The 11279-nt window shown below is 49.9% G+C and overlaps 1 protein-coding gene across 1 annotated transcript in view; it reads right to left on the reverse strand.

The window, feature by feature from the left end:
- Positions 1-11279, reverse strand: part of NEGR1 (neuronal growth regulator 1) — a gene marked incomplete at its 5' end in the record, with an annotated part of 100712 nt that overhangs the window by 48801 nt on the left and 40632 nt on the right. The window contains one exon of the mRNA XM_008630623.2: positions 1177-1297. Coding sequence (XP_008628845.1) covers positions 1177-1297 — 121 coding nt within the window. The remainder of the gene's footprint in view (positions 1-1176; positions 1298-11279) is intronic.

Here is an 11279-nt window from a genome sequence, read left to right on the forward strand (position 1 = left end):
TTGGGTGTCCTGAAATGCTCTGCCTCACTTTTCCTGCTGCTGCTGTGGCACTGAATGTGCTCAGCAGAAAAGAATTTGGTCAGAGTTATAAACAGAAAGGTGATCAGCATGCTGGGAGCTGCTAATGGAACCCAAAGTGCCAAAACCTGCTCTGAAATCCTTCCCACAGAAACGGTGTTTGTGCCACAACCGCCCCCAGGACAGGCACAACACAACCATGAGCAGCCATGGAAATGGGATGCAGATGGATTTCACCAGCAGGGGAGAAACATTTCCTGGTCCGTATAGGAAAGATCAGTTTCAGAGAAGGTTTGGTGGGATGCAATGGCTCAGCAAGGAGGGAGGAGGACAGCAGCTCATGCTGCAGGAGGGGAGCAGCTGACAAAGGAGCTGACAGATGGCTTTCTGTGAAAAAGGGTCATTAATATTCTCCTGCCAGCTCCCAGGTTTAATGGGATGTTCGAGCTGAAAAACCCACCACTTGGGAGCTTGGAAATTCCCAAAGCTCCCCAGTTACAAGGGACAATATCCACCTCCTTTTGCACCACCGTGTGACCCCAACAAAAATGAGCTCCTGCACAAGCCAAGAGCTGTAACCCAAAATGTCCTGTTCAAAAGAAAAACATCTCCCTGTCCAGTGATCTGCCTTTAAAATCAAGGTGACTCTGCAGAGGTGCCTGTTGCTGTCCCACAGCCCCCATGACCCAGGAGGGCAGGGGGCTGCACACAAACCCAGAGCACATGGTCAGGTTTCAGGTTCAGGCAGGGAGTGCTCCCCTGGCCCCCTTGGCTGCAGTGACCTGCAGAGCTCTGCTGACCCCACGGAACACAGACCACCCCGGCACAACCGGGGCACAATTCACACCGGTTCCAAGTCTTGCTTTCCAAAGTGAGGAAGACAAATTAAACAAAAATCCTTCTTGCAGATTTTCCAGTGCTTTCCTGGCTATTCCCCTTCAAAGGCTGCAATTCCTGCAGCACGCTGGGATGTCAGGCTGTTACTGCAATTTCCACTCTCACAGAACAGGAGCCGTGGCCACGGGGCAGCTCCGGGAGCCAGCAGCTCCAAGCACCCGCTGCTGGAGCTTGGGGAGCTGCTGGAATGGTCACCCCGGGGCAGCCCCAGCCTGGCAGCAGCCCTGGCACACGAGGGGTGGGCGAGCAGTGGCTACTTACTTCCTCTCTCCTTTGTACCACTCAAAGACCGGGGCAGGCACTCCTGCACCTTCGCACCGGATCAGGCCGTTCCCTCCAAGCACCACACCGCTGGATTTAAGTTCCTGAATTGTGGGGGCAACTGAAAAAAAAGAATTGTAAAGTGGACATTGGTATCTGGATAGGCAGGTGACCCAACGCCGCTGCTCCTCCTCGGCCCCTCCGCCTGGCGCGGGGTCTCCTCCAGCTCGAGGTACATTCCACCACTTTTTGCTCCAGCAGAATGAAAATTATCCCACACTGCAGATCCTACTCCGTGTGTCTGGTGTAAAAACCCAGCTGAGACGTGAAGAGAGAGCAATCCAGTCCTGGAAAAAGCTGCTTTTCCAACAGTTACCCAGCACAACCCACAGCCATCAGCATTAGTGCACACGAGGTGTGTTTAAACCCCGAGGGCTGGGAAAAGGAACCCCCAGCACTGGGGCACCGAGAGGCTCCGAGGACCCCCTGTCACTGCGAGGCTGTGGCAGGTCCCCAGGGCCAGCACCTCTTATCTCCTGCATTGGCTGCAAACACCCACAAACCCAGAGCTCAGGTGGCCTTTCAGATCTCAGATTAAAGGAATCAACCTCCAAAATTATGAGCCAACCACAAATATCAGAGACAAGTGACTTTCCCATGATTCCACTGCATATGTAAGTTGGAAGTTTCAGTAAGTGCATTTTGTCTTTTTAAATAGTAAACACTGTAAATAGTAATAAACTTTTGGAGCTTAGAACTACAGACACAAATAAAGATAAAAAGCAATTGTCAGGTTTTCCTGTTGCCAGCAAAAGGAACCGCCAGCTGAAAATAAAACACAGCAAATTCCTCAGGAAAGAGATTATCAAAGGAAACAACTGCCTCCTCCTGGAACTTTTTACGTTCTCTGGTTTTAAACGGTAATTTATGTGCATCATCAAAACGCTGTAAAAACCAAACCACATAACTTATAAATAAAAATCTGTTTATTTTTTCCTGAGCAGTTCTCCAGATGTTGCTTTAAGGTGTTTATGGACATGTGGAGCTCTGCCTGCCTTGCTCTGCTTCCCTCACCAGGAGCTCCTCATGAGCCTTGGCTGAACCACCTGAATGGTGAGGGGTCCCTGGGCCACCCCAGCTGAGCCTGACCCTGCCAGGGCTCTCAAAAAAGCTGGGAAGAAAGCCCAGGAGTTGCTGGCTTGGGTTATGGGCAGGATGGAAACTTGGGGGTGGCCAAAGGAAGCATCTTCCAGCCCCAGCAGTGCTGAGTGAGCCCCACCCGTGTCCACACTCCTCGAGGTGCAAACCCCTCCCTGGTGGGGAAGGCAAAGGGATTTGATGGGAATATCTCACTGAACCACAGCGGGTTTGGATAGGTCCCTTTCCACACCTGGAAACGGGTGCACACCTCGTTGTACCCGGGTGTGAATTGATTACGGGTGGAAACAGCTATCTCTGATCTGTAGTTAAGCATTGCTGTAATTACAGGAAACCCAATCAAATCTCCTTGTAAATCTTAAATACTCAACAATCGAGTGCTGCTAAACCCTTGTGCAGCCTTATCTCTGCATCGTATGCTTTGCAGTCCCTTTTGCATTCCCGGCCTCCGTGTAAATCATCCCGAAGGGCTCCTGATGGGATCTTCCTTCGTGCGCTTTAACCCGCGCAGTACCCAGCTCTGCAAAGCCTCATTTCCACAAATCCAGGTCCAACCCTGCTTTTGCCAGCACTTGGAAGGTGTTCAAGTGACCAAACCCCGCTCTGTGACACAGCCTAAAAGGGAGCTCCGTGTTTTCCACGGGCCTGCCCTGCTGGAGCAGCAGCGGCTCTGGGGCAGAGCAGTGGCAGCCACGTCCCCTCCCTCACACCAGCGGCTGCTTTCCCACCTTGCAGGAGGGGAATCTCCTGGGAATGCAGCTGCCATGGCCAGGGAGAGCAAACACACCCTGAGCACTCAGCACAGTTCCTGATTTTAACAAAACCGGGTGAGGGAGCTTCACCTGGGGTTAAACCAGAGCCGCTTCTCCCTCTTCCATTGCTCCCATCCTCCCACAAGTCAGTCCACAGACTGGCAAATTCACCCTTTGCCTCCAGCTTCCCCATCCCCATGACTACAACAAACCAATCCATAAATGCATTAGCTTTCACCCAGTAACATTAACGTTGGAAGGGGATAATAAATATATAAGCAATTTGCATGTCTATGTCTCCATAATCTGCACAGGAAAAAACACAGATTGGTTTTGTTACTCCATAAAAACAACAGGGACACATAAAACATTCCCACTCCTTCCCTCAGGTTGTATGAAAGATGTGACCACTGGAAGAGCAAATAAGAGATGAGCAAAGGCCTGAGTTACAAAGTTGTTTTATTTCTAAGAAGTACCACCTTGCTGCTTCCCCCTGGGCCTGCTCAGCTTTTGCTGGCTGTTTTGGGGGTTTTGGGGATGCTTTTGTTTTAGTTGGCTGGCTGGTTTTTACACAAAAGCAGAACACCACTGACAACGTGTTTCAGGATGAAATGGAGCGTAACAACACTTGCTGCTGCTTCTCAGGCAGGAGCACCCGGCCCCGCGCTCCGGGCACAGCTGGGAAGGGGATGACAGCTGCATCCCAGCTCCACATAACAACTCCAGGCTCTGCGGTCTGTTTGGAAACTGCTGGAAAACTTCTGAGGAGGAAATTTTCTCAGATCTCCCTCTGAGAAGGATTTCAGCCTCTGTTTGTTTGGAACGAGAATTGAAATCAATGTTCCCTGCTCCGGGAAATCCCTGGTTAATAAAGGCATGGAAACACAAACCGGAGATCGTTGGAGCCGCTGTCTCTTGGATTTATCACTGTCAGGTTATTTTATGCTTTTTAGTCTAAAGACAAACTGAGGGATGCAGTTGTGTTCCTGGAGCACTGATTAGGGAGCCAAAAATCCATCAGACCTGGAAGACTGAGCAGCTCCAGGTGAAATCCCACACTCAAAACCTGCTGCTCTTGCTACCGAGGTCTCCTCTGGAACAGGAAGAGACAACAACTGGGAGGAGAAATTTGGTTAAAAAGAAGCTGAGGCTGAAGGGAGGTGTGGGACAAATGAGATTCCAGCTCCAGACCCCCTCAAACTCTCACAGCTGAAGCTTTCCCCTCAGCCAGTGATGTGGGAAGGGATTCCCACTGAGCAGCCGGCACAGTCCTGTGTCTGAGGGTGTGTGGAGCAGCTCATTATAAATAACAATAAACAGCCAGCAAGGAAATAACACCTTGGCTCAGAGGTATGGAGCAGCAGGAGGGAGGGTAAGCTGGGAGAGGCTGCAGGAGGAGGGAAGCGGGGACAGCCTCCCACAGCTCCCAGGGCAGGATTATCCAGACAAATCAATGGCTGACAGAGACACCGCAATAAAATCTAACAGGGATGTTAACAAGGAAATGTGGTGTAAAACGAATAATTTAAAATGTATTGTCATTTGTAGGTCTCCTAAATAAAGGTTATATAAAATGATAGAGGAAAAAATGTGATTATCTGTGTCTGTCAGCAGCATTGGCTCCTGTAACTCAGATCCAGAGGTTTTCCTCTCTACAGTGGCTCCTTGTTCAATCCCCTCCCGTGGTTCATCCCTGCAGAGCAGGGCACTTCAAATAAATGCCTAATTCCTGGCTTGGAAATGAATTACGGGAACTGACTTAATATCAGTTTCCCAATAGCTGTGAGTGCCTTGCTGGGAAAGGCTCTTTGGAGTGGGTGCTCCGAGACGCCGCCTCACTGGAGTTTTCCCAACGCCCTCCACGTCTGTCCCCCGTGAGATGGCTCGGGAGGGACGGCTGGGCCTGAGCCAAAATACGCGTTTATCATCCCCAAAAAATACAGATTTATGGATCCCCCCCGGAGGGGGCTGAGCAGAAGTGTGGGAGGGAGGAGAACTGGGCCCAGCATGGCCTGGAGGTGCTGTCCGGGGTCACCGAGGGTTCGGGGTCACCACATGGGACCCACGCAGGTCTCACCCAGCACAGAGCTGTGCCCAAGGCCAGGCTGGACACTGGGGCTTGGAGCAGCCTGGGCTGCGGAAGGGGTCCCTGCCCATGGCAGGGGTGGGATGGGATGGGATTGAGGGTCTCTCCCAACCCAAACCAGTCCCTGATCCTGACACTCTGCACATCTGAGCTCCCTAATGCCTTCACACGGAAACCCAAACTTTACACCTGAAGTTCTATTCAAAACCAGCCCAAAGGCCTGTTGAACCTGGTCCTCATCCCAAATATTTTCACTTTGCTTTCAAGTGTCTAAAGGAAGAGTTAAACCCGTGGCATTCCCAGGCACAGGCAACACACCAACTCCAGCCCGAGCAGGTTTCCTCTTTTAACATTTTAATGAGCTTCGGGACTTTTATGCACATTAGTTATGTTGCCCTAATTACTCATTATAATTCTAATGTGCATTTTATATTTAATTACAATGCTTATAAAGATTTGGTATGGACAGTAAATTATTATAACTAGCATGTGCATAATGATTACGAGCTGAATTTATTAACTTTTACACAAGCATTCAGGGCTGGAAACTTCCAATTTCACCTTTGTGAGCCCCCATATTGTCTGATTAAACCAACGTTTTTGTGGCATTAATTGTAAATGTCAAGAAAAAAAAAATCTTTTCTTTTCCCTGTTTTCATCAGCTTTTAATTTGGCATCTTAATGTCACCTTTTGTTAGTGAAATTGCTTTCCAGGGTGTTAAGATAAAAAATTCCAGGTAAGAGAACAGGTTTTCTGAGATGTGTTTTGTGCTCAGAAAAACAGATGTCAGCAATATTGAAATATATTTTTTTATGTATATGCACCCTCAGAGTGTTTTACCAATAGAGTACCAAGTCAAACAGTGTTACTTGTACTTCATGTAATTATATAAACGGTGTTACTTGTACTTTATATACTTTATATACTTGTACTTTATATAATTAAGATGGGCTTTCGATACTCTGGATTATTTAATTTTTCTAATTTATTCAGAGCAGCAGCCCTACCTCTCCCCAGATTAATGGAGTGGTTTAATAATGACTCTTCACGTCAGAACCTTCTCTGCTGTGCAGAAACATTTGAGAGACACGACTGGAACAACCACTGGGCTCAGCAAGTAACAGGCTGATTTATTCCAGCTTTTCTTGATGACTTTTCAGAATCCCGGATTCATTGGGATCTTGACATGTACATTTCCATAAAATTTATACGCAAACGCAGGAGGTGTCGGTAAGAATTCAGTTCTAGATGGAACCCGCTGTCTCTTTTGAGCTTTTCACAGAATCCCAGACTGGTTTGGGTTGGAAAGACCTTAAATCCCACCCAGTGCCACCCCTGCCAAGGGCAGGGACACCTCCCACTGTCCCAGGCTGCTCCCAGCCCCAGTGTCCAGCCTGGCCTTGGGCACTGCCAGGGATCCAGGGGCAGCCCCAGCTGCTCTGGGCACCCTGTGCCAGGGCCTGCCCACCCTCCCAGGGAACAATTCCTTCCCAGTATCCCATCTAAATGTACCTTCCTTCAGGTTTCCCTTTCCTGCTCAGGATTTCCCTTCACCAACCCTGTATTTCCATGTGGATTAATTGAACAATTGTGCCAACCCCTCAGGAGAGAGGATCCTCAGGCATTCCCTGCGTGGGATCTGGGATGTCACAGGGCACATCCGCTTCCCAAACGTGCTCCTCCCTCGGCTCCAGCTCATGGATTGCTTTGTATCCACCCAAATCCCTGGCTGCTGTGCCATTTATGGGTTTGGACAGAAAACCTCCCGGTGCCGAGTGCAAAGCTTAAAATCCACCAGTAATTGTTATGTGGGTGGAAAACATAAAAATCAGCATCACAAAATAGTAAGTAATAGGCCTCCAGACAGGAAACCTGAACAATCTGTTTTACAGGTATTTCAGGGATAAAAAAAAAAGAAGAGGGAAGAACTTAATGAAGCCTCCCAAAAAGCAGCAAAGCAAAGACCTTGAGGGAGCTGCAGAAGAAAAGGCAAGCTAGAAGAACTGCTTTGTTTCTCTGCCCGTTGGGGTTTATCTCATGCTGCATCTCTTTAATCTTTCTATTTTCCAGCAAAGCACTTTTCTCCCCATATTCCCTTTAAGGCAGCTCTGTAAGTGCAGTTTGATCCCCTATTAAAGGAGCTGCTCTAGCGTGGGAACACAAACCCCTTCCTTGAGCAGCATCCAAGGAGCGCAGCTCCAGCCACACGCTGGCACCTGATCCGTGTCCCTGCAGCAGGACTCGGGGTCCCTGTGGGCTCCACAGGGACAAACGCTGATTGGGAGCACTGGAAATGGCACATCAGACCCAGAGCGGGCTGCAAGCAGCCCTTGGCCCCAGGGGAGGGGATGCTCCCCACTCTCAGCTGTGCCAGGGGGGTTTAGGTTGGAGATCAGGAAAGGTTCTTCCCCAGAGGGTGCTGGGCACTGCCCAGGCTCCCCAGGGAAGGGGCACGGCCCCGAGGCTGCCAGAGCTCCAGGAGCGTTTGGGCAGCGCTGCCAGGGATGCCCAGGGTGGGATTTGGGGGTTCTGGGCAGGGCCAGGGATTGAACTGAGGATCCCTATGGGTCCTTCCCAACCAGGGTGTTCCCTGATTCTGTGATTCAGCCCTGGCTGCCAGGACTCTCCCTCCCCTTGCACGTGTCCACATCCCGTTTGACAGAACAATTCCTGCCACCCCTGGGAATGCTCCAAGGAACAAACCCCTCTGCTCCGGGCACTTCCCACTGCCAGGAACTTCAGAACAAGAGGAACCTGAGGGGGACAAGTGGGACAGGAGCATCCCAGATGGTGGTGCCGATGGCACCATCCTCACCACGAGAGTGACTGAAACCATGCTGGGCAAACACAAACCCGATGGTGCATTGCACACTGGGCCTGCTGGGAGTTCCAGTGTGTCTGGGGGGCCTGAAGGGGAAAAACGAGTCTCAGCATCCCAGAGTGGCACTGAGGAGCAGGGAGGAGCGATGGGGATGCTGCCACACAGCTGGTGCCAGTCCAGAAGGGAGAGCTGGCCCGGAGCCTGGCTGTGACAGACACGAGCGCTTTGCCTTTGCTGCTTCTCCCCCTCCAAGGAAGATAAAAGCGATGGACTTCAACGAATTCCAGGAATTACTAAGTAGCAACTTTTGGCAGCAAAGTTGAGAAGAAAAGGAATTAAAGCAAGCTGGTAGTTTTCCAAGGAAAGAAAGTTTGGAACTAAAAAGGCAAATCTCTCAGAGCAGTTTGGGAACACAGGCAGAGCTCTGCTCCAGTCCCACAGGAGCAGGGAAGGCAGGCAGGAGACACCAAGGGCAAGGAGAAACCACACCAGGGGCACCTCATCGGGATCAAGGAAGAGTGACCCTGCTGGGGTCACCCTGCACAGTGCCCAGCCCCCAAACAGCCATGGTGGGGCCTGTCTGTGCCCCCACCTGCAGCGTGACCCCCCCAAAACCCAGCACAGTCACCATCAAACACCTGTGACCTGGAGCCATCCTGCAGGTCTCTGATGAATTTATTGCCCTCACCTGATGACTTGAGACCACAATTAGCCAGGATCCCCTAGAGGTGCCCCACAGACTCCCTACCTACAGCAAACCACCTGCTTTAGGGCCACGCACTCCTGGGCTGAGCTGGAGCACCCAAAGTTCAGGGAAACAGAAGGAATTTGGCTTAGCAGAGCTGCAGAAGGTGATTTGCTGGGATACACTGCAGCACTGAATATGCACGATGGAAGGGAAGAGGAATCAGCTCTACCCCATCTCTCTGATGGGCCAGGCTTGCAGTAATCAGCCTAAACTGCAGCAAGGCAGATTTAGGGACGGTAAGGTACTGCTGGAAGATGTTTGAGGAGATGTCAAATGCTCTTCCTCTTTTCTCATTTTAAAAGCAAAGGCTGACAGTGTGAATGCTGACACATGGGACAGCAGCACCAGCCTGAGCCCTCAGCTCCTTCCCAGGATTTTTGTGGTCTCTGAGATCCTGGGATAATTAAGCACCAGAACCAATTCCTTCACTCGTTTCTGGGGATAAACACGTTGTCTTTAAACTGAAATCCATTATTCAACACAATGGGGAAAAATCAGAAATCATACTCTTGTTAGCTCCCAACAGTAATGAAATCTCCAGATTCACACTTAAGTACAAAAATGAGGTAAGGACTGACACTGGAATTTAAAAAAAGAACTCAAAAGGCAGAAGCAGAACTTTTCTGCAGCAAACTGCTCATGTCCAGCTCGGATGTGATTTGACACGCTGCACATCCCCACCAAAGCAGCCAGGTGAGTCCCCCAAACGCTGCTTCCGAGGCCAGAACTCATTACTGCTGTATAATAAATGGAAGCATAAGTCAGAGTTAGCACTGAACAGATTGTTTGGGGTTGCAAAGACAGCAGCTGTCACAGCTTGACAGCTTTCTTGTTAGTGAATCAGCTTTCCTGACAGTCTTTTTGATTGAAAACCCCTGTTCCCTGACAGAGTGTTGGAGCTGATGTACATATGTAGCTCATGAAGAATGAGAAGGAGCCATGAAAGGTCTCGAAGCTCTTGCTCTGTATTAAAAAGAAGTGAAGTTTACATAAAGGGAGGGTTTGGCTCCCCTCCCCAGTGAGCCGTGGCAGATGTGAGCTGATAGGGAGCAGTGACAAGGGCACACCCAGAGCCACGGCCTCAGGGGGTTCTGCTAAAAGCAATAAAGCCACGGAAATCCCGGCTGCTTTCACTCCCGGGAAGAGTCTGCGTAATAAAAAACAAAAACAACTGTAATTTAAAAATAAAACTCTAAAATTCCACCTCAGAGTGACTCTGACAGGGTTTTCCCAGGCCTCCCCCGAGCCCAAAGGGGAGAGCCACTGATGGACACCAGAAACATCCCGGGCTCCACAGCTTGTGCCAAGGATGGGTTCATGTTCTTGTGACAGCCCCTCATCTCCAAAGGATGTCACACATTCCTCAGGAAGGGACAAGAGATCCCAAGCCAACGCCTGGGTGCAGACCTGGCTTTACACGGGAGACCTGGAATACCGGGAGCTCCCCACTTCAGGAAATTGCTGCCTTGAGAAATAATTCCCGATTTGTTCTCTTTCTTTTGGCCATCGATCCCACCAGGTGCAGAAGCAGCACAACACCTGGATTTTGATACATCTGCTATTTCACAGAATTTGGTTCCAAATACACTGGAAATGGTGCATTTTGAAGGCAATTTTTCTAGGAGAACTGAATTCTCCCAGTCCAGCACCAACTATCAAGATCTTTGTGCAACAGGAACCAAAACAATGTGGTCCATGCCTGGAGGCACCAAGTTCCATCACAGAGCCTTGTGTTTGCTCTGCAGCTCCAAGGTGCAGGAAAGGTCACTTCAGCCTCACAACAGTTTGGTTTTATTTGAGAAGAGCAGAAGGGATGAAGAGCAGCAGCTTTATGGATTATAATGCCTGAGGAGTGATGCTGGCAGTTTTTCCTGTCTTTTGCATCCACAGCACTGAGGACTTCTCGAGGCTCCTGTAGCTCCCATCTGCTGCCTCCACACAGCCCTGCCACCACAGGAGGTATTTGAACCTCAGCCCTGTCACCAGGAGAAATCAGGTTGTAATAATATCATTACAGCACACTCCTAGTGCAGAACCATTTCAAACTGCAATGACTGGGATAAAAACCATGAAAAAACCCCAGGGGATGGAGAGTTGCACAAGGCTGACACACTGCTCAGGCCTGGCTTTTTGTGACCCCAGCTGGTGTCAGCAGCTGCACTCAAACCCCTCTGACCATCACCTCAAAGGCTCTGGAAGGGACAGGGAGGCCTCAGCCCCACAGCAACCAGGAACAATGCAATTACAGGAGAAAGATTGCTTTACAGTGTGTTGACTATCAGTAAGTATTTTAAGTAATTGTTTTTGCTGAAGAGTGATCTGGGCGAGGGAACACTCCTGGAAGCTCAAGAGCTCTCCATTAATTTTGGCTCTAGCCCGGAGTCTCACACAGCTCTGCTCCAAATTGCTGCTTCAAACGCAGCAGCTCTTTAGAGATGACTCATCTTCTATTAAAGCTTCAATTTTCCTGAACTGTATTTCGCTGGTGTTTAAAGTGGGATCACCTGGAGGCTGGAGAGCTGGCGGTGGGAAAAGGC

The sequence above is a fragment of the Corvus brachyrhynchos genome, unplaced genomic scaffold (genome assembly GCF_000691975.1).
Source record: "Corvus brachyrhynchos isolate BGI_N302 unplaced genomic scaffold, ASM69197v1 scaffold720, whole genome shotgun sequence".
In the NCBI taxonomy this organism is placed as follows: Eukaryota; Metazoa; Chordata; class Aves; order Passeriformes; family Corvidae; genus Corvus; species Corvus brachyrhynchos.